This window comes from Phascolarctos cinereus, unplaced genomic scaffold (genome assembly GCF_003287225.1).
Source record: "Phascolarctos cinereus isolate Bilbo 61053 unplaced genomic scaffold, phaCin_HiC Scaffold_1;HRSCAF=81, whole genome shotgun sequence".
Taxonomy (NCBI): domain Eukaryota; kingdom Metazoa; phylum Chordata; class Mammalia; order Diprotodontia; family Phascolarctidae; genus Phascolarctos; species Phascolarctos cinereus.
The window spans coordinates 270,731,735-270,749,112 of NW_027555514.1; the positions used below are offsets into that span (position 1 = coordinate 270,731,735).

At 44.9% G+C, this 17,378-nt stretch overlaps 1 protein-coding gene across 1 annotated transcript in view; it reads left to right on the forward strand.

Annotated features, from left to right (window-relative positions):
• Window positions 1-1,431: 1,431 nt before the first annotated feature.
• UTP20 (UTP20 small subunit processome component) overlaps window positions 1,432-17,378 on the forward strand; it is a 100,582-nt gene continuing 84,635 nt past the window's right edge. The window contains 7 exon segments of the mRNA XM_020982333.2: window positions 1,432-1,663; window positions 3,774-3,854; window positions 9,609-9,675; window positions 9,802-9,934; window positions 11,022-11,210; window positions 12,385-12,466; window positions 14,263-14,400. Coding sequence (XP_020837992.1) covers window positions 1,619-1,663; window positions 3,774-3,854; window positions 9,609-9,675; window positions 9,802-9,934; window positions 11,022-11,210; window positions 12,385-12,466; window positions 14,263-14,400 — 735 coding nt within the window. The 5' untranslated portion in view covers window positions 1,432-1,618.

Sequence of the window (17,378 nt, forward strand, 5' to 3'; positions counted from 1 at the left end):
GAGAAAGCAAGAGAGGTCTCCAGGGTGGTCCCCCTGAGATGTGGAAAGATGATGGACAGATGTCAGACGGGATGGGGAGGCAAGTTTGGGGTTGTGATTTGCATAACTGGAGGGGACATCCAAACTGATAACTCAGAGACATTGGAATTTGTCTTTGTAGTCTCAGTGCCTCGAAGATAAAATTTTTTCAATAAAATTTTTTAATATAAATATTTATTGATTGATTGATTTGGCAGTTGAAGCCTTTCAGTGCTGGGTTTTATGCTATCACCCTCTTACATACTATACATTCTGAACTAACTAACCTACTTTCTACCTCATATACAGTACATCATTTCCTACCTCCTTGCTTTTGAACTGGGCAGTGCCTCATGCCTAGAATGCATTCTCTCACCTAAGGAATGCAAAAGATCGTAGATTCTGAGCTGGATGGAACTTTAGAGACCACCATCTCCAACCTCTCATTTTATACAGGAGGAAACTGAGATTTACTTAGTGAAAATAGATAAGAGTGCTATTTCCAAAATAACTCATTACCATTATTATTTTGCATAATGACCACAAAGCAACTGATGGTAAGGATATGGAGAGAGAGAGAGAGAGAGAGAGAGAGAGAGAGAGAGAGAGAGAGAAGATGAGAGAGAAGAGAGAGAAGAGAGAGAAGAGAGAGAAGAGAGTGAATGTGTTTGATTTTCATTCTGAAACAGGATAACTACGGATGTACCAACTTGTCATGATTCTAGTATAACCATAGCTTGGGTTTGCACTGCACCCCTCCTAACAAAGAACTCCACAGATGATGACCTCCAGGCTTTGCATTCACTCATTTATTTGTGATAATCCCATAGTCCCTTGAGGTTTCTGTGAAGCGCTGGGGTTTTACCTTTTGCAAAGGAAACCTGGAGGTATGGGCAAAGGGTCAGAGTGAGGGAATCCTAGCGTGACTGGAATGGAGGAAGCAGGCAGAGCAATACTGGGAAAGGACAGACATGAAAACAGGAGGAAGAAGGCCAGCAAAAAGATTTATACTTGACACAGAAAGTAAGTAAAAGAGGACATCCTGGTCTGGGGTACAGAGCTATGGGGCTGAGGCTGGGGGAACCAGGGTCATATCATAGCTCCGCTATGGTGAGCCTTCGTGCATCACTTCTGCACCCTGTGCTTCAGTTTCCCCATCTGTAAAATGAGGGGGTTGCACTAGATGCCTCTTAGGTCCCTTGTAGCGCTAGATCTAGGCCCATGATTTTAGGCCAATTAAACCGCTCTGTACCTCGGCTTCTCCGCCTGTAAAATGACGGGGTTGCACTAGCTACACGACGGGTTCTGCTCTCCCTCCTCCTCCCTCCCTGCCCCGCCCCTCTCCTCCTTCCTTCTCCCGCCCTCTCAGGGAAAGCGCCCCTCCCCATCCGCGAGCTTCCGCCCGCTCACGTGACGTCCCTCCCGCGGCCCCGCCCCTCTCTCGCGCGGTCATGGCGGCGCCCAGAGCCGGGGCGCGCACGTGAGCGAGGACCCCCAGCGGCGTTAGGGTCTCGGTCGCTGCCCCCGCCCTCCAGGCTCGCCTGCCCCTCTTCCTCCAGCGCGGCTCCCGGACCCGCGGACCCTCCCGGCGCCCGCAGCCATGAAGCCGAAACCCTTTGCCCACAAGTCGGAGAACACGTACCGGGTGAGCGCGGGGCCTTGGCCAGGCCAGGGCCGGGTAGGGGGCCGGGGGCGGGAGCCGGGCCAGGCTGGGGGCGCCCCCGGGGCCTCCGTCGGGCTCCGGCCGCAGCTGGGCCCGAGCAGGGGGCGGGGAGAGTCGCAGGCCTCCGTGTCCTTCCCCTTGAAATGAGGGAGGGTCGCAGGAGCATCGGCCCTGAGGGTCCCTGCCGGCCCTGGAGCTCGGGCCTGCGTGCCCCGGTCCTTGCGCGGCGGCGCTTCGGGCTTCCCCCGCCTCAGTTTCCCCTCCGTAGGGCCGGACTCCCTGCTGGCTAAGGGGGCGGGTCCTTCCTTCTCCTGGGCTGTCTTTCGTTATCTATGCACGCAGCCAGGTGGGAGCTCCTGCTCGGGGGGACCTCGTGCCCCTGCCCGCGGGGAGCTTCGCCTTTACCGGCAGGACCCTCGGAAGGGGCCGCACCGGCGCGGGGCGCATCCTCCAGGCTGCCCAGGGCCGGAGCCTTAGCCTGGGAACCCGCGCTTCCTAATAGGCGCCTCCAGGAGACAGCCCTGTGGTCCGGGAACTCCCCATCTAACGGGGGAGACGTGCTTGTAATCCCCAGCTAGGCTAGCCACGGACCGGAGGCATGAGAAATAATAGTAAAGAGGGAAAGCACCGCAAAGGCCGGGATGTTTGTCGTTGAGCGTGAAAATAATAGCATTCGTGTAGCACGTAAAGCTTGGCGAATCACCTTGCCTGTGTTCCTTCATTTTGTCACCACCCTCTGGAGAGGTGGGTGCAGTAATCATTATTGAGGAGGGCGATAGCTAGCGGCTAGTATTTGTATAGTGCTTCAAGGTTTGCCAAGTGCTTTACCGATACCTCCTTTTACCCACATACACAGCCTTGGGAGGAGGGATCCCTGGTGGTTATTTGATAATAGCATTTATATAGCGCTTTAAGGTTTGCAAAGTACTTTACAGAAATCTCATTTTTATCCCCACAGTTTTGGGAGGTAGGCGCTCTTATGATTATTTAATAATAATAGCATCTATGTAGAGAAGGCTTTCAAATGTTCTATAAATATTATCTCATCTTACCCCCACAATCTTGGGAAGCAACTGGTCTTGTGATTATTTAATAATAATAGCATCTATATAGAGAAGGCTTTCAAATGTTCTACAAATGTTATCTCATTTTACCTTTACAGTCTTGGGAGCTAGGAGCTCTTATGATTATTTAATAATAATAGTATTTATATAGAGGTCTGCAAAGTGCTTTGCAAATATTGCCTCATTTTATCCTCACAGTTTTGGAAGGTAGGCATTCTTATGGTTATTTAATAACAATAGCATTTATATAGTGCTTTAAGGTTTGCAAAATGCTTTACCAATATTATCTCATTTCCCCCCCACAATCTTGGGAAGCAGTTGCTCTTGTGATTATTTAATAACATTTATATAGAAAAGGTTCGCAAAGTGCTTTACAAAATGTCTCGTTTTATCCTCACAGTCTCAGAAAGTAGGAGCCCTTATGGTTATTTAGTAATAACAGTTATATGATGTTTGAAGGTTTGCAAAGTGCTTTAGAAATAGCTCATTTTACAACAATCTTGGAAGGTAGGTGCCATCATCATCATCATTATTATTATTGATAATAAGTTAGTATTTATGTAGTACTTTAAGGTTTGTAAAGTGCTTTACAAAGATCTCACTTTATCCTCAATCTTGGGAGGTAGGAGCTTTTATGATTATTATTGATGAGAATAGCTAGTATTTACATGGTGCTTTGAGGTTTGCGAAACTCTTTACACATATAATCTCATTTTATTCTCAACAAACTTGGGAGGTAGGTGCTGTTATTAACCCCATTTTACAGATGAAGAAACTGAGTTTAAAAGAGGTTAAGGGTCACCCAGCTAGGAAATGTCCAAGGTGGATTTAAACTTGGGACTTCCTAAATCCAAATCGCTTGCTCTGTCCACCACACCACAGTGCCTTCCTTAAGAGAGGGGATTTTCAGATAAATAAACTTCGTGAAACCAAACCCATGCATATAATCCCAGCCCCCCAAACCGGTGTTGTGTGCTTCCTAAAGGTTTGACGTGTCTGTAACCGTCGTACGTGTTTTCTGTTTTCAGTTTCTTACTTTTGCTGAACGTCTCGGGAATGTTAATATCGATATCATCCATCGGATTGATAGGACTGCCAGTTATGATGAGGTAAAAATGTCATCTGTGACAAATCTTTTCATTATTTGAAGGGCATTTAAAAATGGATTGCTATTGGTGTACATGGAAGAGTTTTCAGGTTGATTGTATTTTGACCAAGTAGAATGCAAGGTGGTCATTATAATCGATGTTTTATACTGTGTTTCAGAGCTTGCATAGTGTTTGACCTATTCACGTTCCTTCCAGCTCTCTGACTTTTTTTTTGATTTGGAAACTTACATGATTTTGTCTGTTGTGGGGAACTCCCTGTGTGGGAACACCCTCTATTGAGGCAGATCTGCTACAACTTTCTGTAACTCAGAGACTTCATTTCCTGAGTCTTTGAAAAGTTGAGGAACTTGGCCAGGGTCACACAGCCAGGATGTGCCAGAGGCAACATTTGAACCCAGGACTTTCTGGCCCTCCCTATCACTATACTAGGCTGAGGAATAATTTCTAGTGTGGTATAGACCTCCTTTTTGGAGTGGGAAGTTTGAGGCAAGGAGGAAAAAACCCCCCAACTTGATCCTACTGTCCGTTCTTCCCCTCACACCTAAATTCCCCAAGATGCTACCTAGCTGCTGCCTCTGATTTCTGTCTTCTGCTCCCCTCTTCTGTCCCTCCTTGGGGAAGCTGTTTGCTTTCTGAGTTTTAATGCCAACCCCCTAGAAACGCCTTCCACAGCCTGACCCCAGATGGCTGATCCAAGACAGAATTCTAATCCAGGACAGAATGGACTGGCACAGGAGATAGCAGGTTCTCTCTCACTGGTGGTCTTTTTGAAAAAATTCCCTGTTTTGGTTACAAATTTAGCGTTTATCTACAAGTATTAACTTTTTAAATATACAAAGAACAAGAAAGAATATTTTATGTGAAACCACAAACTTGTTATCATCAATTTCTTTTTTAAAAAATGCATATTCAGCATAGTAGTAACAAAATGCCCTGTCATTTTCTGAATTTTTTCATTTTGAATGTTTCAGTGATAGGATTTTTTTTTGCATTGTTATAGCAGCCCTTCCCTCTCCTTTCCTCCCTTCCTTCCTCCTCCAAAAAAATCCTTCCTTGTAACAAATAAATGCAATTAAGCAGAACAAGTCAGTTCTTCAGCTTTGTCCAAAGACGTTTCTCATATTCTGTATCTCCAGTCCATCCTCTCTACCAGGAGGCAAGAAGTATGATTGCTATCCACCCTGGGCAGTCTTAATTGGACACAACTCGGTCTTTCAGAGTGATTTTCCTTTGTATCACTGTGGTGGTTGTCTAAATTGTCCTCCTGGTTTTACTTATGTCACTCAGCATCTGTTCATGCAGGTCTTCCCAGGTTTCTCTCAATACCTTCACTAGAGGCCTTCAGGCAAAGCCTGGCTGACTGCTTGTTGGCAGTGTGGTAGATGGGACTTGATGACCAGCTATGAGAATCTGTGATTCTGTGATTCGATCCTCCCAAAAGTGCTGAGGTGTAGGTACCACAGGTATCATTATCCCCATGTGGTAGAGGATAACCCTGAGTGACTGTCCGTGATCCCCCAGCTAGTATGTGTCGCTGTGGGGATTCAGACCAGGGGTTCTCTAGTCCCACCTCCCTCATTTTACAGTTGAGGAAGGGAAGTGACTTGATCAGAGTCCTACTTGTAGCAAGGGGCAGAGCCTGGACTAGGTCCCACCTAGCCTTTGTAGGCCTCTCCATCTTCCTTGGACTTTTTTGTGATTTTGATTCTGCCCACTGTGTGGTGTGCCATAAATCTCAGTCAGAGGATATCATTGGGAAAATAATCAAAGCCAAAGAGAGAGGCCTTTGATACGGGATTGTTAAAAGCACCATATAATTTTCTTTAAAATTTTTTTTTATTATGAGCATCTAAAAAGATCATTTCCATACACATAGCAGAACGTCAAAAAGAGAATTCTATGTGAAGTGGTCCATTTCCTTCCTTTCATTTAAAAAAAAAATAACGTAATTCAAAATTGTCCTGCTTGTCTGTGCTTTCTTCTGAACTGTGAATTTGAAAAAATATTTTATTTTCCCCAATTACATGTTGAAACAATTCTTAACATTTTTTGAAAAAAAGTTTTGAGTTCCAAATTCTCTCTTTCCTTCCCTCCCTGGGATGGCAAGCAATCTGATACAGGCTGTACATGTACAAGCATGTAAAACATTTCCGTCTTAGTCATTTTGTACAAGGAAACTCAGACAAAAAGAAGAAGAATGAAAGAAAGTGAAAAGCAGTATGCTTCGTCAGTATTCCTTTGGGTTTGTCTTGGATTTTTGTATTGCCGAGGGTAGCTAAATCATTCCCAGTTCATTAACTCACCATGTTGCCGTTACCGTGTACAATGTTCTCCTGGTTCTTTTCACTTCAGTTTGTGTCAGTTTGTGTAAGTCTTTGTAATGAACTGTGTGTTTTTCAACATTACAGTGGTCCCCTATTGTTGACATTACTCTCGTTCCCTCCAAAATGGAAAAAAAAAGCGTGTGTATGTGTGTGTGTGTGTGTGTGTGTGTAAGTGTAAACCAAAGTATATTCAGGCAGAATGAACCCACACAGTGGCCATGTCCGCAGTTATGTCTTCTGCCCCTTGTGTCCATCGCCTCTCTGCCAAGAAGTGGCTTAACAGGCCTCATCATCGGTCCTGCAGACACATGGTTGGACATGCTTAAGCCTTTTAGAGTTTGTCTTTACAATGTTATTGTCCCTGTGCAAATTATCCTCCTGGTTCTGTTCACTTCAGTCTGTCAGTTCATACTATGCATGGGTTTCTAAAATCCTTGTCATCACAACACAGTTGGTTATCCCCTTAGAGTCTAGCTCTTTTCTTTGTTGTTAGCCCTTCTTTACCTCCCTCCTTTTCTCTCCCTTCAGGATCAGGAGAGCTCTTTTGCTTGTGACTCTTCCCTCTAATCTACCCTCTCAGTCTCCCTTTCCTACTCGTTTCCCCTTTCCGTTTGACGTGTTTCTGCGCAGAACTGCTTGTCTTTTGATACAGACCCTCCTGTGTCCTCTTCAGATAAGAGTGAGGTTCATCTGCGTGCCTCACCCCACAGCCCCATCTCTAGGTTTGCGTCCCTCTTAGGAGAAATGACAAGTCCCACCTTCTTCTTCCTACACCTTTTACAAACTTTCCTTCTTTCCCCATCTTCAGACTCTTGGAACAGCACCGGCCCACTGCCTCCCTCGGGCCCCTCTGCAGGGATACTTGCTCCTCCTTGTTAGAAGGTTGGTGCTACATCATCAGCAGTTGCTCCTAATCGCTCTCATGAATTTACTCTCGTACGTTTCTCGCGACCTTTGAGTTTGTATTTCAGCAATGTTTCTATTGAAGGTCTATTCCTCTGCCCTCTGGAGAGGTCCATTAGATAATATTCTGTCTTTCAGGATAATTTATTCTTGTTTATAAGCTGGTATCTTTTCTTTTTTGGAATGTTGTATTCTGAATTCTCTCCTTTTTACTAGAAGCTGCTAGGTCCTATGTGATCCTCATTAATTCCGTACCTGAACAGCATCCTGTCTTTAGGTGTTTGTAAGGTTTTCTTTGACTTGGGAGCTTGGGTGTTGGCCATGATACTCCTTTGGAGCTTCTTTTCGGGAGGTGATTAGTGATTTCTTTTTATCTTTTCCTTGCCTTCCAGTTCTAATAGATCTAGACAGTTTCCATTTATGATTTCTTGAAATATAGTGTCTGGTTTTGGTTGTTTTTTGTTTTGCTTTTTGCACATGGCTTTTAGGGAGTTTAATGATTTATCTCTTCTTAATCTGTTTTCCAGGTTGATATTAGATATTTTACTTTTTTAATGTTTTTTTTCCATTTCTTGATTTTATGCTGATATTTCTTGTTCTTAGGGAATTACTGACTTCTGTTTGATCCATTTTGATTTTCAGGGATTCCATTTCTTGGGGAGAGCTTACCACTTAGTCTTCTAAGCTACTTTTCCTTCAGAGCCTTTTCTTTTTTTTTTTTTTTTTTGCTTTTTGGTGAGGCAGTTGGGGTTAAGTGACTTGCCCAGGGTCAAACAGTTAGTAAGTGTCAAGTGTCTGAGGTCACATTTGAACTCAGGTCCTTCTGACTCTAAGGCTGGAGCTCTATCCACTTGTGCCACCTGGCTGCCCCCCTTCCTAAGAGGTTTTTTTTACCTTGTTTTGTCTTGTTTCGTTTCTTCTAGTTATTCACATGTTCCTTGTAGAAAATCCATTTTTTCCTTTCGGTCTCTGCTGACAGCTGTTCCGGAGTTAGATTTGCAATAATTGTTCTTACTAGATGGTGTTTTCTTTGATTTACTCCTCCCTTCAGTTGTAGCTCCTCATTAGGCTCGGTCTTCTCCTCAATCCCTTGGGTTCTTGTCCTGCCTGCCGGTTAGATTGGCCTTTGTGTGTCCCCAGAGCTTAGCACAGTGTTTGGTACGCAGTAGGCACTTAATAAATGTTTATTGACTGACTGACTGATTGACCTTCATGTCCTGTGGTTTGGATCCGGTGGATTGTTAAGGTTTGGAGTGTCTCAGATCAGAGTGTTGGGGACCTCAGCGCCCCTGGCTGGGCTCTTCTGGTCTGAGGGCTGCTGAGCCCCTTGGGAGCTTGCAAGGTCTTCAGCTTGGGGCTTTCTCTGGGGAGCCCTCCACCCTTGCTGTCTCAGGACCTAAACACTTACAGGCTGCATGTGTCCAGTCTGTGGTGTTGCTGGGAGGTTATCCTGCACTGGCCTTGCTGGCTAGGGGGCCTGGCTGATTTTCCAAACAGGTCTGTGGTGAAAGAAGTGCCTTACTAGACTTGCTCATTGGATTTTGTGATCGTGGTCGGGTGTGGGGCAAATCATAGAGTTTCGGGGGAGTACATGGATGTATGGGAGCTGGGCAGCTTGACTCCCCTGGGGGTGGTGGTCATGGTGGGAAGTCCCACAATTGTCTACATCATCTGCATAGGGCTGACAGTTAAACCCATGGGAGCTGATGGGGGGTGGGGGTGGGGGGAAGAGATGGATGAGGACTGAGAGGAAACCGCCCGATTTGGCAGTTAAGAAATCATTGGTAACTTTGGCTAGGACAGTTTCAGTGGAGGGATGGGTCAGGAGTGAGAGAGGAAGTGGAGGTGATGAGTGCTTTGGCTGAGAAAAGGAAGAAAGGTAGAGGATCATCATTTGAGGGGACAGAAGGGTCTAGTGAGGGTTTTTCAAGGAAAGAGCAACTCTGGGCATATTTGAAAGCAACAGGGAAAGAGCCAGTAGATAGAAAAGAGGTTGACTAGGAAATTTTTATTAAAATTAAATTATGCCAATTAAAGTATTATATGGATTAAATCTCAGTACAGAGGTAATAGTAACTCATGATACTTAGCTGCTCTAAAGTTTTCCTGAATAGCCAGTTTTGTATTTTTAAAATAAACAAAAAAGGAATTTGCAATTTTGAAAGACTTGCCTAAGGTGTAAATCCCTTTCAATTCATCCTTGTTTTATACTTTGTTATATCACTAACTGTCCTTTTTTTCTTCTTTCAATAAATATTTTTAAATTAATTAATTTTTAGTTTTCAGCATTCACTTCCTTAAGATTTTGAGTTTTAAATTTTCTCCCCCTTTCTCGCCTCCCCTCTTCCCAAGACTGTATGCAATCTGATATAGGCTCTACTTACACATTAATGTTAAGCATATTTTTACATTAGTCATGATGTAAAGAAGGATTAGACCTAATGAGAGGAACCAGAGAAATGTGCTTGTGGTTTATCAGAGAGTTTTCACTTGGCTTGTTAACTAGTGCAGTGTCTTGGTTTTATAGGAGGTGGAAACCTACTTTTATGAAGGACTGCAGAAATGGAGAGAGTTGAACCTCACAGAGCATTTTGGTACGTCCTGTTGAAGTTTACTAATATATTCACCAGTTGTGGTTTTGAATGTTTTCTCCGTTAACCAAGAAACTTCTGTATTACTATATAATAACGAGAGTAATTTCTTCTCCTCCCTCTTTTTAGGAAAATTTTACAAAGAAGTTGTCGGCAAGTGTCAGTCGTTCAATCAGCTGGTTTACCATCAGAGTGAGATTGTCCTGAGCTTGAAGACCCATCTGCAGATCAAGCACAGCCTGGCCTATCAGCCGCTACTGGAGTAAGTTGCAGGCCCTTGGGTGAAGGCCCCATAGTGTGACTGCCCATTCAAGAGAGAGGTCGTCCCACTGGAGCGTGTGAGGGGCCGCCTGCCTCCCTTGGGAAGGCCTACTGTGTGAAGTAGGCCCTGCCTTCTGATGGGGATGGATGGGACGTGGTGACTTAACGACCAAGGCCTTCTGCTCAGTTAGCCTTCCTCAGGTTTTCAAGCTGACTGTGGGTTCTGAAAGGCTGTGCCAATGTCCTAGCAGGTGCTACAGGCCCTCTGTGATCCTATGACCTACAAAATCACAGATCCTTGAAGTATGACAGAATTGTCAGTGGTTTATGAGTCACAAACAAGAAGAATCTGCACTTTAACATGTGCTATTTGAATATTAAAATGGATGTCATTTATATGAAGCATTGACATACTGTGGTGCTGAACATAATGCATTTATATTATAATTACATATATTTTATTTTATATACAGTACATTATAACATAGCTCTGTGTGTGTGTGTGTGTGTGTGTGTGTATGTATGTATGTGTCTTTATGGGAGGAGAGAGCTTTAAAAAAACCCCTCCAACTCCCCCTATTTCTGTATGATAAAATTACTGGATTAACAATATTTTCTCTTGATATTGATAGAAAAAGCAGCCCTTGTCTGATCCATTGTTTATTTTTTTGTCAGACCCTAAGGACAGAAGGAATCTTTTTCATGTCTGATTAAGCACTAATTTGTAAATGCTTTGATATTTGAAAGATGTTCTCATATTTCTCCTCCCCCCCTCCCCTTTTAACTTTATTTTTCTGGGCCTCAGCGGGGAGTGGAGGGGGTCAGGCCTGCAATTTCATGGAAATAAGGAGATGAGGCCAGATTTTCCTCTACCAACGCAAATCGGTCCATCTCTGCAATTTACAGTCTTAGTTTCTTAGGGCCCTGAGCGGTTAGTGGCATGCCAGGGGTCACAGATGCAGGTCTTTCTGACCACGAGGCCATCCTCCATCCCCTTTCACCATACTGCTTATGCTCCAGATACTGCGAGATACTTGGAGTCTGAGTCTTTGAACATCATTAATGCCTTTTTGTTATTTCCAATGCAGCCTGGTGGTTCAGTTGGCTCGGGATCTTCAGACCGACTTCTATCCAAATTTTAAAGATTTTTTCCTGGCCATTACCGCGATTCTAGAGACCCAGGACACTGAGTTGTTGGAGTGGGCTTTTACCTCCCTCTCTTACCTTTACAAATACCTATGGAAACTTATGGTCAAGGACATGCCAAATATATACAGGTAACTTCCTCTTTTGTTTTGTCTGTCCCCAGGCTACCTTTTTAGCTTTATTTCCTATTACCTCCTTTAATTAACTGTTCAAATCCCCTCTCCTCTCCCTTTCAGCATGTAACAGTACATTTTGCTGTAAATTTAAAAAAACAAACAAACCCAGCTGATTCTTCTAAATTCTGATGTTGCCTTATAAGCTCTGAGGGTCCTCATCACAACTGTCACATTCCTGGTCAGATGGAGCCCCTAAGCAAGGCTCTTTTCCTCCTCTGTGTTCTGAGGGTATTCCCTGGAAGGTTGGAGATGTCACTTCTCAGTGCTGTCGGCTTGAACCTCCGTTGTGCTGTGTTCTCTCCAGCATTAACTGCCAGTGATTAGCACCCCACTTTGATTTAACCACTAAGAATTAGCTTTTATAAAAGGATATTGATTATATAGATGTACTACAAAGCAAAGATATGTAGTTATACACAAAGATATCGAGATATATTACAGACAGCTTTCTCCTGAACCAGAGGATGGGAATCAGGGTCATCCTCAGTCCTTGGGGAAAGGGAGGACACTTAGAGCATTTGCTGTAAGACATTCACCCCACCAAGTTCACTTTTGGGCCACTGCTGGACGAGTCTGTGCCTCGGGGGCCAAGGCATGAATCCCAGCTCCTGCAGGACTCAGTATTCCGACCTTTCTGAGCCCATGGGGGTCATAGCCTTCTCCTTTAGGCCTTCACCAACGGGCAGGGATAGTAGACCCAACAGACACAGAATCCGCAGCAGGCCCACACTCACAGAGGGCTTCCAGCCCTCCTTGCCTCCTGAACACAGCCAGGCAGGAATTCAAAACAATTCCTTAATGAAACCTTCATGAGATTGTGTAACATTGCTTTTCTGTGTGCTTGGTTTTCTCACTTGTCTGCCATGACTGAACATGTGTATTTCTGGTTTCCCCAATGAGCATGTGTGTTTTGTCCTTCGTTGTCAGAGAGGACCATGCCATCAGGGAGATGATGACATGATTTGCAGCTGAGTTCGATTTGAGTGAGGGAGGGCTGTGTGAAGTCACTCATGAGAGGAATAAAAAGGCCCTCTCGTTGGGGGCCTCTGCGTGTTAGGTCACTGTTGAAGCCATGCCTGGTGTATCGAATAGGCGCTTGGTTATTGAATATCTCCCACTTCCCTTCCAGTTTATACAGTACGCTCCTGGCTCACCACAAACTACATATAAGGAATTTTGCAGCAGAAAGCTTTACATTTTTGATGAGAAAGGTAAGCCCTGTATTTTCTTAAAAGTGTCTATGAAATTGCTTATTCACAGAGTAGAGTAGGCTTTGCAGAGTAGAAGCAGTTTCTGTAACCTGTCTCTGCTCTCAGTTCAGTTTAAACCCACACAGCATGGGCAGGCTGCAGCACGTCACGTATGGACGAGGACTGACTTAGCAGAAAGAGCTGCCGTCGACCAGGGGAAAACTAGAGTGGGCAGAGAGCAAGAGTGAGGAGTTGATGGGGCAGCAGTGTTCTCTACTGGTCTCTAGGCACATAAAGAGAATAGGAGGAAGGCTGCAGCCCGCAGGGCAGTAGAGGGGAGGACACGGAGGAGAGGACACACCACAGGCAGGCATTGTTGGGGACGCCCTCATGGATGAGATCACAGGTGCCTGCGGTGTGTACAGGGCACCGACCAGTGTGTGGGGATGCAAACACAGAGAGCCCTTACCCTTCAGCGTCTTCCAGTCTACCTTTGTCCTTATGTCTCCTTCACCCTCCAGTCACCTTGTGTCCTTATCTCTCTGGGTGGGTGTCATGCCCCCTAATGTGGGGGGAGGTACATCATTCCCCTTTCTGTGTGGGTCCAGGACCCCTCTGGCCATCACTGTGGGAAAGCCTCTGGACCCCTTCTCACAATCATGTTTTCAGATACATAAAATAACATGCATGAGTCTACCAAGGAAACCAGCGACTGAAGCACAGTTGTCAGAATATTAGATAACAAGGTGATAGATGGCAGTTAGAGAGCCCCTGCCCGAGTAGAACGAGAGTCAGCGCAGCAGAGAGCCTTTTATTTTGTCTTTGCATCCTCAGCCTAGCACACAAACTGGCATGTTACAGATGCTTTGTAAATATTTGTCCCTCAGAATTCAGTTGAATTTCCCCTAGGGCTTAGTTCATGTTTCTTATTAATGCAGTGACACCATTTGGGTTTAAAGTTCATGCTTCTCCAAGGTTATATTAAGCATTTTTTTTAGTATATATATGAAAGGCTGCTTTTGATTTAAGTCATATATAGTCCTTTTGATAGCTCACTCGCTGGATAGATGGAGCATTTATTAGGCATTTACTGTGTGCCAGGCTCTGTGCTAAGTGCCAGGAGTACAAATAGAAGCCAAAAGAAAGTGAGGCCCTCCCTTCGGGCTTAGATTCTCTTGGGAAAGATGGCACACGCAAGGGCACTGAATGAGGGGAGTGGGAGGCACAGGAAAGCTCTGACGTCCAGTTTCTGGGCTGGGCCTCGCTAGTGGGCGTGGGTGGTGGGCTGGAGGGGACAGCTTTGGCTCCTAGAGAGAAGGGATGGTTTCATGGGCTGTATTTGTGTCCCTAGTCCTTAGAACACCTTGTGCCATGTGGTGAGCACTTAATCAATGCTTATTGATTGATTGTGAGATAAGGAGATTTGTAGTGACTTTGACAGGTGATGATAGACGTGAACTCATTCGCTGGTTAGTATTTGTAATGAAAGAGTAAAATTGTGGGTGTGTTTCTCCTCATTGTAGTTTATAAATCATATGTAAGGGTGAGTCAGTGTAATTTCTTTTGAGAGGCAGAGTATTACCTTATATGATGAGTTAATATTTGGGTCACAAGTCTTTTGGTCAGTGTTTATACAAGGTATGTATACTTAGTTATAGCAGTTTGAGATCATTTTTATTACGTTTAAATGTTTTTTTTTCCCTGCATTAAATATACCTGTAACAGTTTACAAATAAACAGAAAGCAAATAAGATGACTGGTTATACGTTTGACATTTTAAAAGCTGTGAATGACATTCTTCTGGGATTTTTCTATAGGTTTCGGATCAAGACAGCCTGTTTAATTTAATGTTTCTTGACCTTGGCAAACATCCCACAAAAGTGGAAGGTGTTGGACAGTTACTTTTTGAAATGTGCAAAGGAGTCAGAAATATGTTCCATTCCTGTGCATCCAAGGTAAATAAGGGAGGGGAAGGGGTTGGATGGCGGAATGAAAGGCAGTAAAGAATGACTTGAGGGGTAGTGGGGGGTGTGAGAGGAGAGGTGAGCTGGGGGGGAGTTGTCTTTGGCTATTACACCCCCTTCCTCTTGGATCTGTTCCTGTCCTTCCTGATACCATTCTGGGGTGATCACTTCAATTGCTTGCTCTGGGAATTGGCTCTTCTCCCCGGCTCTCACCTTTGGCCTTCCTCTTGGTCCTTTACCCTGCTGTTGGTTGGATCCTTTTTTCCTCTTTTTTTCTAAAGAATTTTGGCTCTTTGCCTCAAATCCCAAAGGGCATGCCTTCGGGAATTTCCCCAGTTGTTCCCACAAAGAGGCGGGGTACTGATAAAAAAAATTTCTGCTTCAGATTTGTTGGCTCCCTACTAGACTTATGGGGAGGGAACTGAGAAATGATTCTTGACCCATAAATTAGTTTTGGAAAGAGAGGGAATTAAGGATGTGGTGACTGGAAGAATTTGAGAAATGGGAAGGAGGAAAAGCAAAGGGTCTAACATGGGTCCTTCCTTGCCTTCCTGAGCCCTGTCTCCAAAGGACTTCTCAGTGTTGCTTTAAGGTGTTTGTTGGTCTGCTTTGCCTTAGTTGACATTTACCCCCCCCAAAATATCTCTCTCTCTCTTTCTCTTTCTCCCCCCCCCATTCTCCTCCAGCCTGAATCCAGAAGATCTGTTCTCAGCAGCCACGGTCCACTATGGTCCACAGGCTTTGCATAGATCAGAAGAATGTCTGTTGTGTCAGTCCCTGCCCCTGTGTGCCCCCCCCAACCCCAAAGCTGCTCTGTAGTGGGGTCCAGAGGCCTCAAACTGTAGACCTTTGCTCCCTAGTGCAGCCCATTGATTAAAAGGCAATAGGGAAATGTTTGACAACATAAATTAAAATACATTAGGATATAGGTATTGTTAATTTGTGGTTTTCTAAGTCAGTAGAGGACCTGCAGGGATCCATCTGTCTTTGAGTTTGATGCCGCTGGTGTAAGGGATGGAAGGCCAGCCTTGGAGTCCGGAGGACCTGATTTTGAATCTTGACGCCATTGCCGGCTGTTATTGGGTCGGTCAGTGCCACGTGCAATTCCCCAAGACTACAGATTACCGACAAATTGCTGATTTGTGTCAGTGGTGTGAGTAGTTCTGTGTCTGCCTCTGAAACCACAGGGCCAGGCTCCATCACAAACTCCCAGAACGCTGTGTGCCTTTCTCTGCAAGAGGTTAATTGAGGGAATCTCTTGGAGATGGTGGGGGAGAGAGAGGGACCAGATTCTGAGGTGATGTTCTGGCTGAAGAGTTGAACAGAAACACAGTTGTGAGGTGGCGTAGGTAATTTTATGATAAAAACCAAAATTCTTCTCACGTCCTCACCCATGTGTTCATCCATTCATTTATGGAACCAGATCTGTGATTTCGTGAATGTTGGGAGCTCCCTAAGAGGATGCTTCTTCACCATTGCAGATCAGTACCTTTTCTGAAACTGACAGTGCTGGAGGGTTTGGTGGGGTCACTCAGAGGGCCAGTGAGTCGCCCACGGTCACGCAGCCAGGGTCTGCCAGAGGTAGGGGCCGGACTGGAACCCAGGCCTCTCTGACTCCACAGTTGGCCCTCTAACCAGTTTGCTTCTCAGGCTCCTTTTTATGGGCAGGTCACTGGTGGCTTTTTGTACTCTTGGTCTGTTCATCTTTTGAGCCTCCGGTGTCTGATTTCTAAAATGTATTTTATCCTCTAAAACTTACTTTGTTCCTCTAAAACCTGTTCATTCTGTTCCTCTAATAACTGCTTTGTCAGGGCAGCTAGGTGGTACAGTGGATAGAGCAGTAGCCCTAGAGTCAGGAGGACCTGAGTTCAAATCTGGCCTCAGACACATAACACTCACTAGCTGTGTGACCCTGGACAAGTTATTTAACCCCAATTGCCTCATGCAAAAAACAACAACAACAACAACAAAAACAACCCACATTGCAAATTCCCCCGCATGAGGGTAGATGAGATAAATAAAATAAAAACTGCTTTGTCTATTCCTTGAACATGAACATCAAAGCTGAAACATTTTCAGTCATGTTTGGAGTGTGGTTTGAAGCCTTACTTCAAAAAAATCTAAGATCTTGGTAACTGGCCCCATCACTTCCTGGCAAACAGAGGGAGAATAAATGGAAACAGCATCAGATTTTATATTCTTGGGCTCAAAGATCACTGCAGACAGTGACCACAGCCATGAAATTAAAAGACACTTGTTCTTTGGAAGGAAAGCTATGGCAGATCTGGACAGCGCACTAAAAAGCAGAGACGTCACCTTGCTGACAAAGATCTGTGTAGTTGAAGTTATGGTTTTTTCCAGTAGCAACATGTGGCTGTGAAAGGCAGAATCGACACTTTCCAGTTGTGGCGCTAGAGAGACTCTTACTGTCCCTTGGATGATAAGGAGATCAGATCAGTATTTAAAGAAAGTAATTCAGGCTATTCACTGCAAAGTCCAGCTCTGAAACTGAAGCTTTGGCCAATAAAGAGAAGAGGGGGCACTTTGGAGAGACCCTGATGCTGGGAAAGATGGAAGGCAAAAAGGAAAAGGGGACGGCAGAGGATGAGATGGAGAAATGGTGTCATGGAAGCCACAAACGTGAGCTTGGACGACTTCAGGAGACAGCGGAGGATGGAAAGGCCTGTCGTGCTGTAGTCCAGGGGGTCCTGAAGAGCCAGACATGACTGACTGAATGAATAACAACAACAGCTGTGAGCAGGCAGCCGGTGGCACAAGGTGGCCCGGTGGACGGAGCCCTGGGCCTGGAATCAGGAGAGGACCTGAGTGCAAATCCAGCCTCAGACTCAGATTTGCTGTGTGATTCTGGGCACAGGCAGTTTGGTCTGCTTCAGTTCCCTCGTCTGTAAAATGGTCATAATAGCGCCTCTCTCCCAGGATTAAGATTAGATATTTGTGGATGGCTTTAC